The sequence below is a fragment of the Schistosoma haematobium genome, chromosome ZW (genome assembly GCF_000699445.3).
Source record: "Schistosoma haematobium chromosome ZW, whole genome shotgun sequence".
Classification (NCBI taxonomy): Eukaryota; Metazoa; Platyhelminthes; class Trematoda; order Strigeidida; family Schistosomatidae; genus Schistosoma; species Schistosoma haematobium.
The window spans coordinates 47,956,817-47,981,467 of record NC_067195.1 but is presented as its reverse complement, the minus strand read 5'-3'; the positions used below and the strand labels follow the sequence as shown (position 1 = coordinate 47,981,467).

At 36.0% G+C, this 24,651-nt stretch overlaps 1 protein-coding gene across 3 annotated transcripts; it reads right to left on the bottom strand.

Annotated features, from left to right (window-relative positions):
* Positions 1-64: 64 nt before the first annotated feature.
* On the bottom strand, positions 65-14,892 carry MS3_00003736 (uncharacterized protein). Of its 3 annotated transcripts, none has more exons than XM_051211593.1 (6): positions 14,820-14,892; positions 10,235-10,873; positions 5,764-6,066; positions 4,935-5,102; positions 3,620-3,760; positions 65-816 (listed from the first exon to the last, which is right to left on the bottom strand). In XM_051211593.1, exons 2-6 carry the CDS (start codon positions 10,568-10,570, stop codon positions 238-240), a joined length of 1,527 nt encoding a protein of 508 aa, XP_051071670.1. In that variant the 5' UTR covers positions 10,571-10,873; positions 14,820-14,892; the 3' UTR covers positions 65-237. The 3 variants fall into 3 exon arrangements, with proteins under 3 accessions (XP_051071670.1, XP_051071671.1, XP_051071669.1); XM_051211594.1 differs by having other exon boundaries at positions 3,620-3,755; positions 10,235-10,819; XM_051211592.1 differs by lacking the exon at positions 10,235-10,873.
* Between the last annotated feature and the right edge of the window lie 9,759 nt (positions 14,893-24,651).

Here is a 24,651-nt window from a genome sequence, read left to right as displayed (position 1 = left end):
ATTAGATTTCCTCCCGGTGTCTATTCTACAGGACTTCAACACAACTCAGATCAAGAACACGTGATTAGTCTGACTGAAACGTAAATATATTTACACCAAAAACCGACAACAAGCCGACACAATCCAGCAACAATCGATAATAATAATAACGATAAGAAAATATATAACTTATCTAACGCCTGTCGGACTATCTACAACCAATCATTCTCGCCCACACGTCACAATCTTATAAAATATCTACGGTGTTGTACAAGTGTTCATTGATTGAGAATGCTGAGGAACAGTGATTTCATTATCACTGGTATCATAAGTATGGAACTCCGTAGGACTTTCCTGTCTTTGGAATACTGATAATGCGGGTACAGAGTACTTTTCTGCTGCCGCCAACGCTAATTCCTCTGCATCTTTTGGTGAATGACCATTATCCAGCTCAGAAAAGTACGTGACAGTAAATGCTAAACCATCATGCATGATATTATGGATAGGGTCTAAGTCGACCAGTTCATTACCTAATTCTTCACCTAATACATCGACAGCAGGTGATGGATGAGGAAGATCATATTTTTGGTGTGATTCAACACGGCAACGAGGAGAATGTTGTGCTACGCTCAATCCGCTTAAAGAGTAACACGTGTGATACGCATCAGGGTTTTTTCCAGGTTTATCAATTAATCCACCATCAGAAGTAGATACATCGTATTCAGACGTGAAATTTTTATTTGAAGACGACAATTTTTCACCAGAAGAATCATCTGCATGCACACTCAGACCTGGGCGAGTGTAAGAAACCTTTTGGCAGCAGAGCAGTATATATTCCTAGTAAAGAATAAAATTATGAATTGATAAATTTTCATAGTTTCTGGGTCTTGAAAACTATCACAACTTTTATTAGATAAATTAATATCAAATATTGAGTAAATGACTATTTAATCAAGTAATTTACAGGAGATGTAACCCATTTTGCAGGTAGTTTCTAGTAATTAGAGAAGCAGTTAGCCCTAAGACAACAATCGACACTTAAGATTCTGGTGATGAGCACTATAACAACCAATCAACGAGTACAAATAACTGCTTAGTCGCGATTCAGTAATATATATCATTATCTTAATACGTACTTGTTGTGTCAAATTATGGTTAGAACGTAAGTGAATATTTGTTAATCTATTCAATTTGAATAAATCTAATACAGGTTTAATAATTAATGGGATATGCCATAAAAATTATTAACTTCTTTCATTGTAAGGATGAATTTTTCCAAGGTGACATAAGAAACCAACTTTAAAATATTCAGTAATATATCTTTTCAATAAATATTCTAAACTGATGAAAACTAATTTCAAAAGGATTAGGTCAATAGCCTGGGCAGAAAGGTATATTTCAGTGAATAAACTTGTATTGCCTGTATTAGCACTAACATATCTTGTTTCTTTTCGTTACGCTACTAAAATGATTTATTTGGTCTTTGGAAAATCCAGGAATTGGCATAATGGTTCGGGACCATAACAGCAATCTAGGAAATAGCCTACTATTATGTCTATCTGCTACATCCATAGGATTATAGTTCAGCTTTGAAAAAGGTAATCACACGGGCAGGATGATTATCATTTGTCAAACCATTTTCTAAGTATAGCGATTAAGACTAAAAAAGAACGTTTTACTCATCGATAAGTTCATCATAGTGGTACTTTAAGCTGTTAAATAAATTTTCATGAATACAAACAGACTGAATGAATTATGTCAACTAGACAGACATGAAACAAATACATTCAAGATTATACCACAGAACCACGAACACTAGAGCATGGTGCTGAACTTAAAAACAAAAAGTTATCACGTTTTTATTATATCGGCAAATCATAGTTACTTTCCAACTCAATAGTCGTCCCTACTTAACGTAACGACTGAATCGAGTTATAATTTCTGAAGCACTTCTTGCTTCGATTCATGTCATGATAGGCAAGTCGAGTGAAAAGCGACTTTACTGAAAGCAGAAAATTCTGAGTGGTAGTGAAACTGTCCTGCCAGGTTTAATGTGTCCTAATAGCAGTGTAATATTTCTGACGCATAGCCGGCACTTTCAGTGTGGCTGCTTTCTTGTAGACGAAGAGAGAGGTTATAAAATATCAGCCATAAAAATGCTTTTTAGTGCCAGTGATAAGGTTGAAAAGCCATGGAGATAATGCTACACAACCAAAAACAATAATTTGCGAGAAGGCTATTGTTTATGTTTCGTTAACATCCTTTGAAGCGAATAAGACCACAAATATCAGTTTCCAGATATGAGCAGTCGAGAAGTGTCAGTTCTTGGCACATGTTTAGCATCACTCATGTTCATTCTGTTTACCCTTAACCCCTTTCTTCGTTTCCGTTTTATATTTTTATTACCAACCCTTTTTAATTAATACTCAACAACCACTAACAAATGCATGTTGGAGCTTTTATTGTCTGAATCCCGAGTCTTGAAAATTAGATCACATTATCCGAAATTATTTTTCCTACTTCTGAAACCAAGTTGTAGCGGCTTAGCTTCGTTAATCAATCATCTTGATAACTATTATTATATAAATCCCAAAGGCAATAGAAAGCGGCGACTACAGTTTATTAGCGGATAACAAAGTTATAAGCACATCGAACGAATTCGAAGCAGAGGTGAATATGTGTGTGGGCGAGAGAATACAGAGGCGAATTCATAGTCAAATCGAATCAAGGAGAAGACTATTAACATGATTCGAGCACATGTATACATGGGGGGGAGAATGATTCATCGAACGATATTTAAGCTAGAGAGATATGTGTGTAGGCTGTCATGTAGTCAAGCGTGCACATCCCTTGCACAAAGTAGGACAAGTGAGTCATGTTGAGTCTGAACGTAAATCACTAGATAGAGGTAATAAATTGGAGTTTTGACGGTTTATGCGCAAAAGTAGGTGGGATGTGTTACGTATGACCAGAGCTACAGGTTACCTCTGCAATGTATGTTGAAATGATTGTCACGTTGTAATAAGACTAAGGGGGTATAACTAATATATGGCACCGGTCCGGGAAGTCAATGACTGCCGCTCTGAATTGTATGAAGAGATATGGCTTTCTTAATAGGGGACCCCGAGATAATTGTAATTAATATTTGGAGACTAAATTTCAAATATTGTATTATTCCATACTTCTTATATTGACTTATTTCCTTGTTTTTAACTATTCACTCGTGCCAACGAAATGACATTCGTTCTTTTGACTCTTTCTGATTCCTCATTGTGTTAAGGTGTTGTAACTTGGGATGATAAACACTTGGGCTAGGAGCAATATTATTTACGTTTGTATGTATAATGTGTAACTCTGAAATGAATACAGATTTGCGTACACGCCTTCTAATCATGCTTAAGTGTGCAAAACATATTAACACTACTGGATTGTTTACTCGAAGTAGGAGTTCAAAAAGTTATTTTATGCTTTAAAGTAGGATAATTTAACCAACAATTCATTAGATATTTGTACATTTTTCAGTGACACCTCACTGTTGTGTGTGGCGTTTTAAAGTATGAACAAACGAATTCCGAGACTAAAAACCTACCAAAATGTTACATGCCATATTTCAAATACAACATAAATTAACGAAACTTACTTGCAAGGCAGAAGGGTTAAACAACGTATCAATGTCATTAAGCGCAGGGTCGCCAGACAGCCATAACAGTTCTTCGACAATTGGGAAAATAGCACCTTGCCAAAAAGAGTAGCAACTGTCCACTAACTTATTTGTTCTACCCTTGGAATAAAGATCAACAAGTTATTAACGCAACGAAAATATTTTACGTTGCAGCTTAATCTGTGAATGTTTTAAAAATTCAAGTATAAGTCGAAAGACAGCATGATTTAGTCAGTTTAAATGTTATGAGTACGGTGAATCAACTGAATATAATTTAAAAATTATAAATACAACCGGTGTAACAAGGACAGATTACAATTAGACTAACATAATAGGAAAAACAGCATGAATTAACCAGTAACATCACTGTAATCTACAAGTTATAGATAGAAAATACCAAACGAAGTCTAATAAGGAATTCACTGATATGTAGATTACAGGATCATAGACATTTCATGGCAAAAGTTGGCAATTTCGACAACCATTCTTGTTTCAATTCAACGGGACATTTTACCTTGTTAATTAATCATAAATGGTATTTCGAACATACGAGACTAACTTTTAATAACTCTGCTACATTAATTCTCTAAAAGATCGTTTCGGTACAAACTGATTACAACAAAAATATTTACATAACACAGAATTTATCAAATGGTAACTAGCAGTGAAGTTGAAGATGTGCATGTTGTCCTAATTGACAGTTACTTGTGTTAATATTTTCATTGAAACAAGGAATAACTACTTCAGTTGAAACATTAATTTCATGACAAAATTATCAGATAACTAAAATCTATGAAATTTTATGATGAAAATGTATTAATAAGGTCTTATAAAATCACCAATATAATAAATTCCATTTATAAGCATAAGGAAATCAATTAAATGATAATGAAATGTACTTAAGTGTGAAGTAATTACCTGTTTGCTTATTTAATGTCATAAATGGTTTTTAAAAATAGTTCATTTGAGTATTCTTTTTTCAGTTTTTTTTGTGTGGTCTAACTTTTGATAAAACGCTTAAATTCATTTATATTTGCAATCAGATATACTTAAATTGACCTATATACATTTTATTTACTAATATTTAGTAGTGGAGATTCTCATACGATAGAAAAAGACCATCTGAGGATTCATTTGTCTGGGCAATCTACTGTTAACCACTCGGTTACAATTTTAAGCTAAGTTGCAGAAGTCAGTGTTTGAACAGATATTACATGATAATGGACTTGATTACTCATCGTAATTACTTATCCATTTTTGTGCGTAAAAACACAAAATGCAAAACATCCCTTACCTGAAAACCACCTTCTGTCGCCATTTGACGATGGCTGACCCAATACAATAGTCTAGGTAAATTAATTAAATCTGACCTTCCCAAAAGGCACAGCGTTGCTACCGCACAGAAGGCATAACCACCATGAGCCTCCAATCCAGGTTGACCGCCGAAACCACCTTCATACGTCTACAATAAAAGTATATATATGCACAGCAAAATCTGCTAAGATTATGAAAGTGAACTTGGAAGCAATTTACGTTTCTCTATAAGCTTTTATTAGTTATTTGCGTGACGAACTTCTGAGTAGATCACATAAAAGACATCTTTTTCCACTTTTTCACTATATATTATTGAATTAAAGTTAATGTAATTGTATTGTGAATGAATCGAAGAATAACACTAGTCTGAGCAAGCGTTTAACTTTCCTGAAACATAAAATATTGTTAATATGATTAAATAAGCCAAATGCACAATCTTAAAGTTATTACATTCTAGCTTTAAATCCATTGTTCCTACTTTGGTTTGAGCAGCAATTTACTATGTACAACATCAAAATAAGTGTAATCTAAAGTTTTATGTTGAAACAAACTTTTTCTATACTGCTGAGTTGAGTTGGCGATAAAAAGGAACTGCTGATTTGTCCACTGACTGCATGGATTTAGAAGAGATCTTATTGGATTGAATTAAAAATCTGGCAAAATTGCTAGCATAAACAATTATTTATTTATGAAGAATAGTTTCCTATTATATATTAGTCCCAGATATATAAACGCTTTTCATGCAGAAAAGAGGTACTGAATCACATATTTGGAATAATTAATCCCAGTAGCACGTAAAAATAGCTCACCTGACAACTAGCCACCCACTCTGCAGTCGATTCAAACAAATCAGGATGTTTTCTAAGCAACCCAGTAAGTTTTGCAACTGCTGTGGCACAGTAGGCACCTCGAACATCAGCTTCACCTCCCAAATGCATTAAAAATGAGCCGTCTGGCTGATGAAGTTTCCGCATCCAGTCAGCCAGTGTATCCCGATTGATAATATCTAGGGCATCTCGACGACATAAAGAAGCCAAACAATTAACTGCACCATATGAAGTTGCAAGATGTGCAAATTGGTAAGGCCCGCCACCAAAACCACCGTCCGGATGCTATAGATAGAAAAAACAAGGAATTTGGTGAACAATAAGTGGTGAGACTAAATTACAAAACACAGAGTTAATTCAGATGCCAGTTATAAAATCGCCAAGGAAATACCAAAAGTTTTTTGTAATAACAATTAAAAGTTAGTAAAACACGAACCATTACGAGATGATAGTATTCTATTATTTGTTGTTTATTTGAAATTTCACACATTCCTTTTAGTAGTTTTTCAAACTACTGAAACTAACTTGTTGGGACATTTTTAAAGTATGTGAAATTTATTTGATCTGAATTATAATTTTATCAATAGTAATAACGAAGAATTGCTAACAGAGTGGTAATATACATAATATAAAGCAAATTTGATCAAACGTATAACCTCCGAATGACTGAATACAATTGGGTCCCCATTCAACATTGGACTCAAAATTCGATAAAAGCATTTTTTAACCTAACAAAATCCAATAAAAATTAAAGCAATAAACCCTTTTATAAAATTTGATAGGGTAATGAAAAGACAGTTGATTTAGAAAGTGTGATGGACTACTTGCATTTGTGAACACTAACTACCACAATTTGTACTAGTGTTCTGGCTTTTTGTAAATTAACTTTTTTTCTCGACAGCGTAATTCCAAAGAGACTGTTAAAATTCCCTGGTTACTACCGTTTACTAGCACTTCACGGACTAAACAATCATTTGCACATTAAACTATCTACAACTGAATGCCTCTCCATAACATACATTCCATCCATTATCCCACGTATACTATCTAATTTTACCTCAAATAAACCGAAAGCTAACTTGTGAACCTCAAAACCAGAACAAACTTTTAATTATCTTGGCATCTCTCTAGACATACTCTAAACATAATTTAAGCGGACTTTGACTGCCTTCAGGATTATGAAGTAAAGCATGCGGAAAAAGTAGATGTGTGAGCACTACGAAAGTTAACACAATTATGATCATTTAGAGCGAAAAACGCCTAGGTAGGAATTCTCACCATATCAAAACTATGATTACACAAAGGTAGTTTATACTCGCAAACCTAGGACAGCATCGCACAAACCCTTTCACACAATACGTATTGCGTCATTCTCCAAAAGCATATTTTTATATTAACTCAATTTGAAATTGTTTGGATTATCGAGTTGTTGCTATTTGGACTGAAACTCGATCAGTCTTGGTTGGCATATGCGTATTCTGCCCGGATTGCCTCCATATAGCAATTGAAACAAGTCAGTCTGGAGTAAATGGAATATGGCTAGCAGTAGAATCCAGGACGCGTGCTTTGTCCCGCTTGGGACTCGTCAGCTAGATGTTAACGAATCAGAGTTGATGCCCACTCAAGGACACTAACCCCGTACCATTCGCTTTGAACGCCGCTGCGTTGTCCACTCAGCTAATGAATCCAGAGAACTTTGTACATGCTCTAAACTCGAACACTATTGGTCGAGTCAGAGCTTATGTGGAACTTTCATAGGAGTTGGTTACTCCAAGCGGTGTTCGTCGATTGTGTCCACTTTCCTGTTTTTTTTAACCTTTACATAGACATGCTTTTAGAGATAACGCTTTCATCGTCTCATTTCAGGGAGTTGTTCTTTTACCATGAGGTTTACTTGTTGACTTAGAATACACAGGCAGCACAATTCTGTTTGGTAGAGACGCTGACAAAATACAGTCTTTTGACCACCCTAAGTAAAAATACAAGCATATTAGAGATGCGATTCTCTCCCTCTAAATGCGAAATATAGCTTCAGGACCGACCGGCAAAATCTCCTGAATTAACAACAGGGAATGAAGTAGTAGAGTGTACAGACCACTTCATTTATCTTGGGAGTCCCATTAGTGTTGATGAGCTGGTGTCTGGTGAGATATCAGAAACCTCGGTTTACCTTTTGAGAACTTAAATCGATTGTACCATGGGCGAACTGTCTATCTGTCAACTGTGAGGAAGCTCAGAAAGAGCCGAGGACATTCCACTCAATCATCTTTTGGAAGAACATTCCAGAACCGCTACGTATAGCTTCCCTATTGGATAAAGTCTAAAAACCACTGTATGCGGATCGGATGACTATAATAACTTCGCTTCCACTAAAAATTATAAATACCTGAGAGTTTCGTATCATATTTGATACCGTTTGGAATAGCATTCCTTCTCACTAGTCTTCTGTTGTTTTTTTTCATTTTCGACTTGGATGGTTTTAGCGTCCGAGTGCTTAAGTTGCACGCGGTATACCAAGAATCTAAGCCCTAGATATAACAACTGGCAACAGGGATGAGATTTGAACGGACCACCTGTAAGACCCTTTTGATTTAGGTTCATCTACTGGGTTAGAGTTTCTAGAATACGAATCTGGAACTGTTTGTAACGCTTTTCTTGATGCTCTAGCAAAGCTTCAACTTGGTCAAACGTAAATGACATCTTGATAAGCTGACCCCATCGCCAATTGTTATATCTAGAGCTTAGATTCTTGATATACGGCGTACAACTTGAGCACTCGAACGCTAGAACCCTCTAATGTACAATGTACAAGCAGTGACTTATCCAGCCCACAGAAAGACGGTGTCTTGTTAAATACTAACGAAATTGTTGCGGTACCCGCCCACGAAGAAACAGAAAATAAATTGAACAGCATAATGAATACAATTGCACCGAATGGAGCTCATCGTTCTGCGACAAAATTTTCTAATGAATCTACTTATCGGGATTTCCTAGTTTTATCAGATATGGGTTATATTAATGACTCACATGCTTTTGATTAAATCCCCAGCAAAAATGAGAAAAATATTTCGGATGAACCAAATGATGATCAAAAACCTAATGCAATTTTGATAGATACTGATTTTCCTAATGATCCATTACCTACTAATGAGATTTCCAATAAATTTGACGGGATTTTTTCAGAAGAATCAAACCCTGATGACCTCCTATCAAGTGTCGTTGATCCTCACCATCTAGTCACTTCTAGTGGATTCTCTATTCAGTGCAAGAAATATGTTTTAAATAGAGTCACATTAAATGTAACTTGGGGATATGAGGTTCCAACATTCTTTCGTGGGGGAGGATAAAGTCAGGAAATTTAAAGTCTGGATCTAAACTCCAAATCTTCAAAAAAGGTGTTATATCCCGACGAGAATAGTGGATGGTAACTATTGAGATTCATTTATGGACTAATACTATACATATATTTTCACTGTATAATTGTTAAGTAAATAAACCATGCATATTCAGGTCCGTCTTATTATAAGCATTATTTTGATTTGCGGACTATTATTATACGATTCACCGTTCTTGAGTTATGCTTGGTTTATTAATTACAGTCTCCCACATTCACATTCACTTTTTGGCTACATCTCGTACAAATGTTATTTTCTATTTTATGGTGTGATATGGTCTGGTTTGTATTTAAACCCAGTATGTTTTGAATACATGATTCATATCATGGAGGCTGAGATTGGTGTTCTGGGCTCAACAGGTAGGGCTAGGCAGGAAGAAGGAACGACGAAGACTCTAGACTGCTCGTACGGGTTCATGCGTCACTGGTCCGGTCGATAAGTCACTGTTCTCTAATTGGCGGTATCATTACGTTGCATATTAATAGGGCACAAGGCCATAGGGTTGCGTATAATGATAATGACGACCTAATTCAGCAAATAAACACATTGTCATGTACTAGACTAAGTCCGTTGTATGAAGAAAACTAGCTAGCCGAACTGAATTTGGTAAGGTGTAATATGAAACTTTTTACTTGAAGGTTAGATACTTCAACTAGTTGACCAGAAAACTTTGAATCAATTTATATGTGGTTATTATGTTGTCGCTGCTGATATTCATCAGTTTCAGCAAGATCAACGAGAAGTCTATTTGACGTAGGAAAAATTTAGAATTAAAACAATCAAATATCAGAAGCCTGTTTCTTGATCGTTTTACAAATAACCACATAGGAACTGCACAGTGATTTGGACTGGAAGATTATCATTTCCTTCTCAATTAATAGATGATTTGTAAATTTAGATGTGATTAAGTGCAACAAGGAAACAAAAAATGTAAGACTTGATTAAACCACTGCTGTAATTACTGAACCAAGAAAAGTAGCTTCGACTGTGCAACACTTTATACAAGACAACTGGATAATATGTTGCAATACCTCAAAAACTGAAAACAGGTTACATACCTGAGAGGATGCTAAAAACGATATCAATTTTACCGAGGTCTCTTCAGGGATTACAAAGTTCAGCAGTCTTAAAGCATGTACAATCCAATACGCCAACCACGGTTGGCTTGCATCTAAATGTTCAAAACTCATAGGCAGATTGAAAAGTCGCTTGTTGAGATAATTTATGTGGTTTATTTTGAACAACCGAAGTGCATCATCTTTCCATTGACAAAGTTTCTCGTAGTACGCTTTACTAACAAGGCTTTCTGTTTCCATTTGATCTATAATAGTCCTAGTTTCAGGTCCGTTAGTTCTGTCGGCCCGTCGTAGATGAAATAATGTAAGACGCTCCATAGTGATGCGGTTTGTAGGCGTATGGAGATTAAATTTCGCTTTTAAAGTTGCTTTGAAAGGTTGGAGAATAAAATAGTTACAGCACCCAACAAATTTACGGTAAAAGTTCTTTATCAAGTGACATTTAAAACGGACGACCACTACGAGACAGTTAAAATATTAAAAATGAAAGTGGATCATAGCAAATATTTTGGTTAGTTAATTAGTCCCAAGCCAGGAAGTTCAGTAACCAGTAGGTATATGTTTAGCCTGTAAAGAAAAGTGTGAGAAATTGATTCAGTTGGTCTAGTTCCTATAGACCAACTAAACAACAATATGGAATGAAAGGAAAAGATCGCTAATTAGTTCGCAGTTTCTGATAGTTTGAAAACAATCGACAATAGTTAATATTTTAAGAATTAGAATCCAAAGGAACTTATATTAGGAAACTGTTAATCAGATGCCCAAACTTTGTAGACGCGTACTATGAAGTAATCGATTCAATGTGATCATGATAAAACACGAAAAATTATTAATCCATACTAGAAATAAAAATTTCAAGTATGTGAATGAACAAGATATTCTTATAATAACAAAAGCATTAGAACGATTGTCAAAAAGCAAGTGGGACAAATTCTGTTGTTTTATAAAGTTAGTAACGTGCTGGATATTTCAGAAATTTAGATAAGTTCTAAAGTTCTGAGACTGATGTATCTACGTCAACTAAATAGGCATTTTTATGACAACAAAAAGCTAGTATTTGTAGCCTACAAATCCAATGCGATAATATCACGTGCTGGTGTTACTTAATCGCATATTAACACATCAACAAACACACGAACTAATGCAGTCCACAACTTATGTCTATGGAAGAAACATTAAGCCTGTAGAATTTAATGAAATATCTGCTGATACAATTTTTGAAATAAAAGAAATAGGTGGCTGCCTTATTTAAACTCCAGTTCTTTAAAGTTCGTTACAGTTACTTCGTACTTAAATTATAAACGTTTAGCATTAGCTAATATATCCATTAAGGCATCTTAAATTATGTATCGGTGCAACAGATTCTATGAGAAATTATTTACATAATTTTCTTGAACAGTGTAAACCCTACAGACCTGAACACTTAGTTCATGATGTGTACACGTTTAAGCAGCTCGCTGATGACGTTAGTTTACATGGAGCTTTACATTCGGAATTCGCCTTTACATTTGATTTGTACATGATGTAGATTAAGAAATTAGGGCATAGCGGTTATGCTAGAGCTAAGCAAGCAGCTCAGTGTAATGCATATAAAATATTCTCTGGTGGGTTTCAAATTAGCATTTCCGCGACCACTATAAACACATCAGTCAAATGCGACTACAAGAAACGGATAATTACGTGCACGAATATTAAATTCATTTCATTTAAGCTGGATAATGTAGTACTAGTACACGGTAAACCTGGGCCAATCACTGATATAGGGGGAAGAGAATTAACTAAAACTACAGCTTTGACTGACATATTAGATTGTTTGAAGGAACCATTCTCGTTCAGTGACATAGGTATATTTATATACTCCGTAGTTTGTAATGTGCACATATGGGTTTGTGTTAATGATGTGCACTGTGATCCTCTGGAATGTGTTGAGAATATAGTAATAATTCCGTTGCTTCATACGTTTATGTGAATAAAGTTTCATACTCGTCTTACTACTTTGAAACAATTTCTAACTTTTGTATACAATTTAGTGAACCGCCAAACAGTTTTCAGTCATCAGTGCACCAAGTAAGAAGCAGGTAATAATTGCAGCAAGCAAGAGATTTGTCAGAGGAAAACGTTGTGTCTATCCTGCTTTGTGGATATGCACCTTAAGAACAGTGCTCAGCCACATGACAGTTGGTCACTTATCAGGTGTGAGGCTATCCACTAATATGGTGAGTAAAATACACAAGTTCATTCCCCACGGACGATTCGAAGACTGTAAAGGAATCACTGATCTCGTTCAGCAAGTTAGCTGGGTACCATGCCAATATTTTAAATGAAGAAAAAATACTCCAAATACATACATGGAAACCTAAAAGGTAAGTACACAAATCCTATTAATCTTTGGCAGAGGGGCTTCGAAATGGAAACCAGGGTATTTGTACAGTTCACCTGACATGAACATGGCCGAAATCCAGGCTGGAAAGTCATGTGCATTATCCGAAGCTCAGGTTTCTGGACAGTCATGTATCCCCACTGGCAAAGTACATTTTAGTTATAAATGTTCATAGATGAATACTACTCAAGTATAGACGTTGCTATCGAGGTCCGCGTCAACGCCTGTTGGCAATGAGTTTGAGGCTGACATTTGCAGTTTAGGTCTATGTTTGGGATTCGCGAAGCTACATGTTGTTCTGCATCATATCCTGTCATCACTGTCAGATTTTAATACCAGCGTTATGCAGCTTATGTCTTAGTTTGTCTGATGAGCGTGATAATTCACAGAAACCTAATATTGTATTATCCAGTTTGTATTTCTCTGTCATTTGAAAACAAATTATGAAAGTTGGAAGCATGTCTTCAGCAAGAATGCATGAAAGACAAACTTGTAAATCAACTAAATTCATTGGCGAGACTCTAATTTAGCGACGACCTTTGAACGAATCTAAAATGACCTTGACAATTATTAACCAATCAGAAGACAGTTAGTATAAAGTGAGAATATGTTGTAAGTAATGAATTACAGTGGATATTCTTCTTTTACATGATTTAAAAATTTGTTAAGGTTTGATGAAGGTTCAGAGGCTCTGAATTCATAATGCATATTGTATAGAAACTCGTCCATAGGGTTAGTGGTTAGGGTTGTAGCCTGTCAATAGACACCTCCTCTCTAAAATCCGCTGTGAACCGACCGTATGTTAGCATCGCGTGTTGAACTTGGATCCGTGACCTTGAAATTGCTCAAACGCTTCTGATTGGCTCGTCGCTAAATTAGAGTCTCGCCAATTCATTTGATTATTACATAAAATTTCAAATGGTCATCGTGACATGAATAAGGGATGGTAATCCAAAAACTTCCGTGAACTATATTTTGTCATGTTATGAAACCTGAGAAAGAGCACTCCAGAAGTCCAAGTTTCATGGCAGCATACGATGCTTTTTAATTCTTACTAATTATGAGCACTAACACAAAACTTCTTATCGTCAACTGTTGCAGAAAGACCTAGGAGATTTGAATGGTATTACAACGGAAGGTTAGTCCTACGACATGAGATGAACTCCAAGAGCATCGTAGGAGGAGAGATAATGTAAGTAATGATCTGAAATGATAAACTAAGATTGATGTTCTATAGGTGCAGTGTTAACAAACTACCATGTCTCACCATACGTTGTCACGTGTTGGTACCAAAAATGTTTAAGCTAAACATTATTTTGCTTCGTAATACACAGGAAGATTATTTTGTTTCCGGAGAGGAACACTGAAGTTCTAAAACAGCGTTAATTTTGGAGATTTTCTTTATTTTAAACCTGATTTTCTAAAAAACACCAAAATTATCTAAGTATACTTTCGCACTTAAATGTGCTACGTTGAAACAAATTAGTAGTAATTATATCTTGGGTTGAAAATCAGGACATTTCCCTAGTAAAAAAAAACTCATTACCCACTAACCATGGGTTTTTTTATAGGTCTTTGTCGATGACAATCAAACATTGACCTTGCAACAACAATGTGACAAGCGACCGGATTTCCATAAGCTCTTGGCAGACCACGATTTCGTTTCCTGTAAATAAAAGTCTTTAGCCAGGTATAAACGTAGGAGATATTTTGGGCTGAGAGTGTATAATTGTGAGTAGGCTTAGAGTAGATGGACGAGAAAAATCGATAATAAGTTGCAAATTCAGCAACAATTCGCGCCTAAAGGGACAGAAATGCTTATGTCTCACTAGTCCACCAAAGCAGGCGACAAAGGAGAATTCAAGGCACATTTTCCTTCAGCTTTTCTTCTATTTTCTTAGAGAACTGTCACTTTATTTCCTATATGTTCGCCTTAATTTCCATTTTCGGTTACCTGGATTCATCCACAACAAAATACATCTCAAAAAGAATAATGCCCAGAGCAGCTTGATAAATGTGGCAGCGTTGTATGGGCAATTTAGGATACCATAAACCGAACGCTTACTAAAAGTGTCTGTTGATTAGCAATTGAATTAGGGGATGTGACAAAAAAACACCCTACAAAGTAGAAAACTTAATGACACTAATACTAGTCGGAGGACAGTAAGATCATCAAGAAGCACTTACGTTCAAACGACGGCACGGGGAAAATGCAAGTTAAAAAGGCAACGCTTCAGGGGTATCGTTCACTGACGAAGGTTGCGAGCACTTGAAGGTCAAACTGTCGCAAGATGATTGGTGCGTCACATCGACAATTCGTGAAAATTTTCATAAGCGGTCAAATCAAGATAGTTTCAGATTTTGAGTTCAGCCACATCATGTCTGATAACGTTCATTCTTCAAGTAACGAAGACGATGCCATCGTGATGATGCATGATATAGGACGAATCTTCAATGCTATTATGTTATGCCGAAGATTTACAAGTTGGGACAATTTTGAGACCTGTTTGAAAGAAGTACATAAGGTAATATGACTTCTGTGGTTAATAATTATTTTTTTGGTATACGCATACTAAGTACCTAATGTCAGTATGCAGAAAGAACAGTGATTACCCAACTCTAAAGTACTTTTTCGTGAGATATATCTGTGCATATGGACGTAAACGCAGTTCGTCAGAGTCAGATGCTTGCGTTTAGGATGTAGATGATGATATTAATCATTAAAAACGGCAATCCTTTTCAAATCTGTCCGCCATTTCGTTCCAACGACCTTGAACGGCCTGACTAGAGGCGGTCATTCCGTATTTCAATTGCCGTGGGTGTGTTGGGCCGTGTGAGTATTAAATTTTTACATATTTAAGTCATCTTATGCTACATAAAAAAGCACAAAATGACTGCTAAGAGCATTAATTTACCATTCTCTGTTTTGTAGTGTACACGTGAGCTCTGTTGTTGCTTCGTAAATTGATGTGTGATCCCAACTGCTGTAGTAAACGCCAACACCTTTATATAGTTTGTTGATAAGGTCCAGAAAAAACGTATGAAAGATAAGATAACCTTAAAAGTTCTAGATACGTGAAGTTTCGGTAAATCGCTGTTAAACAAAGAAGTTAAGACGAAATGTCAACTCAACGGTAAGTCGTAAATATTTGTTGTACTTCTTTCAGTTAGTATTTTTCAAGGAATAACTTTTTTTGATAGTTAATGCGTGTTGTCTGAAGCGCTTCATGCTCAAGTAAAAGTTCAGTGGACGTAAGCGAGGCGTTTCAACGTATTATACTGAACAAGCGATTCGGAATTTGGATTGGGCTTGATAGTGCGCTTAAGGATTTCCATAAAGTATGGAAGAATAATTCTATATTTTCTCAGATTACCCATACGCACTATGTTCACACAGAAAGTAAATTGTTGAAGGATATGAGATATAAATACTTGTTTGTGGTGTTTACTTGCACGTTTGGTCGTAAACTTAAATCAGCAGGTCTGACAGTGAATAAAAAATCGTGGGGACTTTAACTAATCTGTGACATTTAAGGTCTAAGTTTTTAAACTGCCAATCTAAGCTTCGTATAAGATTGGAAAATCAAGTGTACGTCATAAAATCTTACAACATGTCTCACAACCATCCTTGTAGTAGTTCATGGATGGTTTGTGATTCGTGGAGTAGAGGATTGTCATCCAAAGAAAAAGAAAATTTGAAGCCAGTAATATTGCACTCGCAGTCAACGGATGAAGTTATAGAAAGTATTAAGAAGAGAACTGGTAAGCAGGTTACCGCTGCTGATTTTAAAACTATGGAAGCTAAATTCTCCACTGGTAAATATATAGAACTATATTTCAGGATGTACTCAAATTTGAGTACAACCTGAAATATGCAATACCTGCTTTAAAGCAGGTATTGCATATGCTGTGACAAAACGGTGAAGTTAGGGAGCATGTAGTAAATGGATATATCACGAGAATATGCTTCAGTAGTTATGATCAAATACGGTTGTACAATCAATATCCCGAAGTCGTGTGTATTAATTCGACTTATAATACCAATAATAAAAGTGATTGTGCCCTTTGTTACTTGACACTTTGTAGATATTTCTTATATCAGTTTGTTATAACAGATAAGTTTGATCGTGGGTCGCCTATAATATTTGGTTGGACGAAAAAGGAAATGCGCGCAGATACTATGTGGTTTCTAGAAAAATTCAAAGAGGTTATGGGAAATACGGCGAAAACTCAGACCTTTGTTATGGATGGCGCACGAGCAGAAAGCGCAGCTGTCCGTATCACACACGCTACTGCAAAAATTATTTTGTGCGCCTTCCATGTATGTCGCTCTTTTCGCAAAAATATACACCAATCTTGATTAAAATAAAATAGCTTTTAGACACACAACGAAATATTGAGAACGTACTAAGTCGATTAGTAACCGCAGAAACGGTTGGAAGGTATTTTTTGAAATGCATTTAATCAGCAGATTTAATCAATATTTCAGAATAATCAACCAAAGAGACAAACAAGTGATCAATATCTTCACCGATTTTAGATGTCGCTCAAAAGTATGTGGGCACTTGCGTTTTATGGCAATGTTCTAACTCTGCGCAACAACACGAATAATCGTGTTGAGTCGCTTAACCGCCAAATAAAAAGGTATGTAATGAAAACGGATAGTTTGCATAAATTTATATACAAAGTTTTCAAGTGCAATGATATCCTCTAGGAAAAGTATTGAAGATCGAATAATAGCCGGAGGATTGTGTAGATATGATGCTCCACAGCGCCTGCTTCCGTTGCTGAACATGCAAACGCCATTCTCACGATCAAAAATGTTATACGAACTTAAAAACATCCGTTTTGTTTATGTGGGATATGAAAATGGCGACTGGTTGTTTACTGTTGATTGCGGAGAGTATTATGAAGCCCTTGTGAGTGCAAGTGTAGGATATTTGTTACGTGTCGATATCCTTGGCGCCATCTGCTACTGGCATATGTTAAGAGACAAACTCTTACAGCTAAGCTTAGTCACTTACGAAATATAAACTATATAGCTCTCAAATTCTTAGGCATTGTTGTAGATGGAAGTTAGTCAATAAGCAACAACACAACAGTTTCATTACCGAGACGGAGTGAAGAATATATACAAATTCAACTGCTCCAAAGAATGTGCAAACAACAAATTAATGAGAAATACGGTGGACAATTCGCGAAACAGGTGGAGAGAAAAGTCTACACTTTTTACTTAAGAATTACCAACAACTAGACAGCACGTTCACGATAAAAAGTTCTTTGTGGCCTTATTTTTGACTTCACTATATATACACCTTGTAAACTTATCTTTCTACTTTAGTAGTCATGACAAATCAATAAACTTTTTCTCAGTTTTTATTTTTGTCTTCTTCATATTTTCATGGGGAGGTATACCAATAGTTTTAACGAATAAATGTGTGTGAGAATTAAGGACTTGCACTACTGCATTAGGTTCGAAGTGTCGTTAGAACTTAGCGTTATATCATTGTTAATTGTGACGAATTAAAGAGTCACTTTGAACAGTAATGCGACTTCCACTTAAAACCATACAGATTTGGCAACCGCCTTACATATTTTCCGTTGTCGGATTACGTCTGTTATCAAGTTAGTATTAGTGGCGGACTAGATAATTTCATGCAGTTAGTTCTCTGATATGATGGGTTACGTTATCCTCAAACCACCCTTCCACTCACACTTTTTTGCTAACTTTATCCTCTTAAATTACGTGAACTCTTCAAATTGTATTCAATTATCTTATTAGTTTGTAAGTCGATGATTTATTCACTACCTCTAGAATTATCACACAATTTATCTCATCTGCGTCTGAACTCCATTCGACTATTACACTACCCATCCTTAATGTTTCCTTAAGTCCAACACCAAATAACCTTTGACCTGTTCAAGAATATTTATATGTATATGGCACGTGCATTGGAGTAAGCGAGGGGTTTTCGCGCACATGTTACATATTGTCGTGGATTGTTTGTGCCATTATTTATCAACTATTAACAGCCTTTTTCCCATCACACGTCAATGTTCGTAACGTTTGTGCTTGTTACATAGTTCTTATTCCAGTTTATTAGCGGTTTGACGTATTTGATGCTCACCACCTAAGTGAATCTTCAGTGAGCCTAATATGTTTATTTGTAACAATACAAACTCAAGCAAGTAAAATTCACCATTTTTCAAGTCAAAAAATAGATCACAAATAAAGTTTTCATGAAAATAAGCTTTAAAACCTATTACATCTGGTTCACCTCCTTGATTATGGTCATGATAAACATGAATGTTGGTAGTTATTTATAAAATGTAGGTTGAAGCAATCAAGCTTTAAACTATTTGTGAATATTATATAACTTGCTAATATATATCCATAAACAGTTATATCCATTATAAGTATCATCGTTTTGTACTGAAGTGACTTATCATTATGTAATTTATCTGAGGAGAATTATGTGAGTAACAATCGACGTTGATAGTCTTTTTCATCCGCTTTCTGAAAGTATACAGGAACAGTGTATAACACCACTGGAAGTGCCACAGTAAATAGTCGCAAAGTTGTCATATGTAAAACGATGAGTGTTTATTCTGAGCATGGTGACAATACCATGTCGTAGTTAATACTGATTTAGCACGGCGTATCCACTCGTGATCTGGTGCGGACATTTGACTGAGCGCCTTCAGCTAGGTGGCTCCATTAAAACTATTGCGGTCAGTACCAAATGTCGAAGACTTACGGAGATATTGATTTTGGGGATTTATTTACTGCTACAAGCATACCAGTCAAACAATAAGTACGAGTTCTGATAGTCCCTACGAAGATTCTTGTCAATAATACGAAAAGTCACAACTAATCCTGTGAAGTTAACATTGAAGCTAACCTACCTGGTTAATATTCCTTTGGAATTCAGCTTTTAAAGATTGTTATACTAGTATTGTCAGACTTAGTCGTGCAAAGAGTCACAAATAACCCCAAAAGACAGGGTATTTGGTCGTCTCTACATATTAACATTATACAGCTAATATACCATATACGGCCGTCGGACTTCTTTACAAAATGTAGAGACCATCACCCTTACAGTGTTGAGGATATATTTACGAGGTCTAATGATACACTGAATACAACAGAGTCTAATGATGCTAGTAATCAATCATCTAACGAAGTGACGTAAAGACAAATAAGAAGGAAGGCGATTATAACCAATAGTAAAGGTATGTATGAGCGGAGAATACATGAAAATGCTTGGTATCGCACACAAATTGAACGTTGAAAATTGAGTACATAATTTCTCCCAGCTGCCTGTCATGGTCGTCCGCTAATGGCTGGATATGAGCCACTCGTATCTTCTTTTAATCCTAAATGAATATTGTCTCGATTATCCATGTATTACTTTTGATCCATGTCCCAATAGCAGTTGTTGGTATTTTAATGAACTTAAATATGCTTATTTATATCACTGATGCTGTTTTTTGTGAGATAGACCAAAGCTTCCCTAGTTTTTCATAACAGAATATTTGTGAGTTGTTTGTGCTGTAGATTTCCGATTCCTCATTGTGATAAGGGATTTATTCTCCATTTCATGAATAGTTCCCTTAGAGCTCTTTAAAGTATGTGCAAAGAAAAGTATCAGTCAAGTTGTATACGCTCAAGTGATACCAAAAGTATAATCAGCTTATAGTTTGAAACGTGATTGAAGAAATAAACGTAGCTCAGTATAACAAGGATAAACTAAAAATAGCTATCCCATGTTATGTAGTTTTTCCTAAAATATACACATATGTCAACAATCGTTCGATTTAGTTACCCGCAACCGGCAAGGAGAATCAGATTTTGAACTGACCATGTTATCTTCATTCGGTATTCAAGGGGACTCGCAGCGAGGGCATCAAGTGGTGAACAAGTGAAGGGTTATAAAAACTGGCTCACCTAGACAACAAATATTATACATAGGTGTAAATGCTTATCCACAATAACTTTACCAAGGGAAGATATAGTATTTCATGTTAATTGCACAAATTACTGAATTTACACGTCACTACAGTTATCATACCACGAATGGAATGTAGTATCTTGGCTTTGACGATCTACGACAATGTCACCATATAAATCTCGATAGTCAATACTCCCAAATAATAATAATATATTTCTGCATTTACAGGTACACACCGTTTTTATAGGCATGATCTATAAATTACAACATTTGTTGGTTCGCAAAATGCTTCCCAACTTATTAAGTTTATAGTTGTTATAAAGTGAAATCGTAGAGCGCTTTCTGTAAACTATGACCTTGAGAGGACGCGTACGTTAAGTTTGTTCCAAACGTCAGGAGTTTCATAGCTGTGCTCTCAGAGCAAGATTCTGAAGGAGAAAAAAAGAGAAACAGAGGAGCAGCAAGGCACTTGGATATGAACGCCAAAGGTTGCTTAACATTGTGTAGTAGAACGGACAGAGGTATAATAAATTAGAATAAATTCATATAATGTCTTGTTAGAGTGAAGTGAAGTCAGAGGCTCCATATTAGAGAATGTACTAATAAAGAACAATGAGTTGTGATGTTTAACAAGTTGGAGTAAGCTCATATGAAGGAAGGGAAGTCAAGGTTGGTACAAGGGAAGCGGTTTATTAGAAGGGTGTGTGTATAGAGGATGAAGTGTTAGGAATACTAGTGACTATATCTTTTATTGTCTTTTTTCTTTTCTTTTTTGTCCATCCGATGTCAGCCACGCAATCCTAGTGTAAAAGTCCGAGTTAGCATGTTATAGGTTGTCTTAGTATAATAGCTAATCCAGCATAATATTGGAAACATGAGTCTGAATGGTGAGCGTAGGAAGACAATCTATATCTTAGATTGACTGTCTTATTCTCAATTATAAAGAGCCTGATACATACAAAATGTTCTGTCCCCACAAACACGGGTGGATTGAAGTTATCGCCCTCACCATCAATGCTTGCTGGTCAGTAACTCCACCCTCCCTCCTTTTGTGATGTTAGGCTCATTTAGGCTTATTTTTGTATATACTTCATACCTCACACAATTCTCTGTGTTTCACAACCTGTTGGAAAGCACTATTTCTATAAGTACCATTTTACAAGCTTATCAGGCAGTTACAAGCTATGGACTGTGGGTAAAGCATCGATGCAATGCCTCTGTTGACTATAGTATAAAGTATAGTTTGCCAATCAGAGTATAAGCATTAAAAAGGGTATATTGTAGGATAGTTGCTTATTTAAGCAGGCGGAAAAAGTATAGAAGTATATGAGTTGTGGATAAGAGAACGAGTGGAGAAATAATATTAATTGCTAGTCAACATAGTGTACAGAAGAGTAAAAAGTTAATACAGGATAAACAGGAAGGAACTCACAGTAACTTGGTGCTGATGTTATTTTCTGTTGTCTTAACCAGTTGATTGGTAACAGGTTCCATAGACGCAAGACCGCTGGTAGTAGGCAGCCGATTGTGCGGTCCTCTTGACTTTTTAGGGTGGTAGTGAGTGTCCCTTATCGACCGAGTTTAGTTTAACAGTAATGATAGGTCCAGTGAGTTACCTGTCTACTTCAAGTGAAGAGATGGGGTGGAAAAAGTAATTAATACAACTGCAAAGTAGGAAAAATAAGGCAAACTGAACTTGAAGTCCATTTTGGTCTAGACATGGAGAGAGCCTATGATGTCTGAGTGGGGCGCAGATGTGTTCGTACGTGCAAGATCAGTGCGGGTGAGGGCTTGATCAAGCAGTTTCACAAACGTATGTAGTTCATCTGCCATGCGAGTCTCGGAGGGAAGACTGTTCCATATTATTGCATACTTGGTGAGGAAGAAGTTTTCCCGAGTTTTTGATCTGTATTTCTCAACTTTGACCGTAGATACTTTGTTTCGAAGTCCGTATTCATGTGAATCTCGGGCAAGAATTATCTGACATGTTGAATACGTAAGGTTTTTGAGTAGTTTGAAGTAGAGAATCAAATTAGACCTAAGCCTTCTCTCCCAAAGGGGTGCTATTCCTAAGATTTGGCACCGAGAACTGTAGTCAGTGACCGAGTCAGTCTTAAGTACTTTGCGGGTGAAGTCTCGTTGTATTCCTTCCACCTTTAGTATATCAGATAGACGTAGGTTTGAAAATAAGAACGAGCAGTATTCAACGATAGGTCTTACACAAACTTTGTAAAGAAGGATTTTAGATTCATTTTGATAGAAATTATGGAGAATGAAGCCAAGCAATTTCCGCATTTTGGATGCTTTGGCTGATATGTGTTCAGAGAAATTAAGACTGTGTGAGTAATGTACCCCTAGGTCAGTTACTGATGCCAGTCTGGGCAGTGTGTGATTGCTAAGGGTTAGTTTCATTTTAAGAGACATGTCTCCTATACATAGCCAGCCGCATTTCTCTATGTTCAGCTCTAACCTCCAGCGTTTGCACCAGTCATCTACCATGTTGAGTTCATGTTGGATTGTTTGCATAGTGCTGCGTAAATCGCAAATGTCAGTTTTATAGATGACTTTTAAGTCATCGGCATAGAGGTAGGTCTTACCTGTGCTAAAACACTTGCATATATTGTTGATGTAGATTATAAAGAGCAATTTAATATTCTGTGTCGTAAAATAATGTTTTATTTGATTGAGCCACAACTCACGGTAGCTGCAATCAAATTCTGAGAGTCGGATTTTTGTTGTCATATCAGTGTCTATTCTACCGATGGCAAATTACACTTACCCCTCGGACTTTCGGTTTGGATTGAGTTTGAAACGTGGTATATGACCAATATGGTAACATAATAAGAATGAGGTAGTGACTGTAAGATCCATTTTGAAGGTTTTGTGTGTTTGTGAAAATCCCTCCATGTATATACTTGTACTTTGTTCCTGTTGATCCCCTTAGTTGTACATTGTTGTATTTTGATTACATTTGAATTGTTAATACTTGTATTTTTTATTATAGTTTTTGTTTTTATTACGCATTCACTAAGTTTGTATTTCTTCCTGAACTGCATCTGTGTTGTTTTACTTGACACTTGTTCTTGGCGGTAGCCATATTGATTTGCTCCTCCTTTTGTGTATGTGTTCTATCCAGTCAGGATAGAATAACGTTCATTTGTTTTGACTGGTAATTTTCCCTCATCTTCTATCAACTTCTTTATTTATTGTAATTTAGATTTGATTGATTGAACAATTATTGGTTGAATAGCCGGGTGGTAATATTTGTTTAGGTAACGATTTACATTTAAATTTATGATGAATTATAGAACCGCTACTTACCCGATTACTTGTTTTGATTTCGACGGGAAAGGGCGCGTGTCTAAAGTCCCCGGTCGGCTATTCTTCAACATCCGAACCGTAGTTTGGATTCTACAGTGACTACAACATGAATACTTTGCAATACAAAACAATATAAATAGACAAATATATGTACGAACTTTATGTCAAAGATAGTCAGAAGGTTTACTATTACGACTAAACAAAAATATGAGCTAACCAGAAATCAGACTACCTGTGAATAGGTCTTTTATTTGAAATCCTGGAGCGTGGAGTGGAGCGCGAGTTTACCTTGTCAAGCACACAAAACCTCTCAACATTCAGTATAAAATGATAGGAAATATAATCCCTATACAAGATAAGAAAGTGGATGATTACTTGAGCCGTAATGTTCTTAAATTTACTTGGGCATTTGTGGTCAACTCTCAATCAATCAACCTCAATTGGTACAGCACCAAGTCATATGATGTGCCGATATCTTTCCAAATCACATTGAGTTGTAAGGTCCTTACTTATATTATTGAGTCAGTCATGAAACTATCGTAAAAATTATATTGCATTTGTTGTTGATGTTGCAAATGTAAACTGACGTGGTCTATAACTTATCAGGAACGTATGGAAGATACAAATAACCATCACCTTATTACTTGTGTGAACCTGGAACCAGTTTTTTTTGAGGGAACTATTAACGGATTCCGACATCATAGCATGTTGGAATATATTATCGATTTCTAACAACGTGAACAAAC

What these genes read in the sequence shown, in the direction of transcription:
- MS3_00003736 (XM_051211593.1), bottom strand. Translation starts at nt 10,570, where the DNA reads ATGGAGCGTCTTACATTATTTCATCTACGACGGGCCGACAGAACTAAC. An exon ending in AGTGGGTGGCTAGTTGTCAG is followed by an intron (nt 5,103 to 5,763) that starts GTGAGCTATTTT and finishes CTTTTATTGTAG; the next exon opens with ACGTATGAAGGTGGTTTCGG. An exon ending in CGACAGAAGGTGGTTTTCAG is followed by an intron (nt 3,761 to 4,934) that starts GTAAGGGATGTT and finishes CTTTATTCCAAG; the next exon opens with GGTAGAACAAATAAGTTAGT.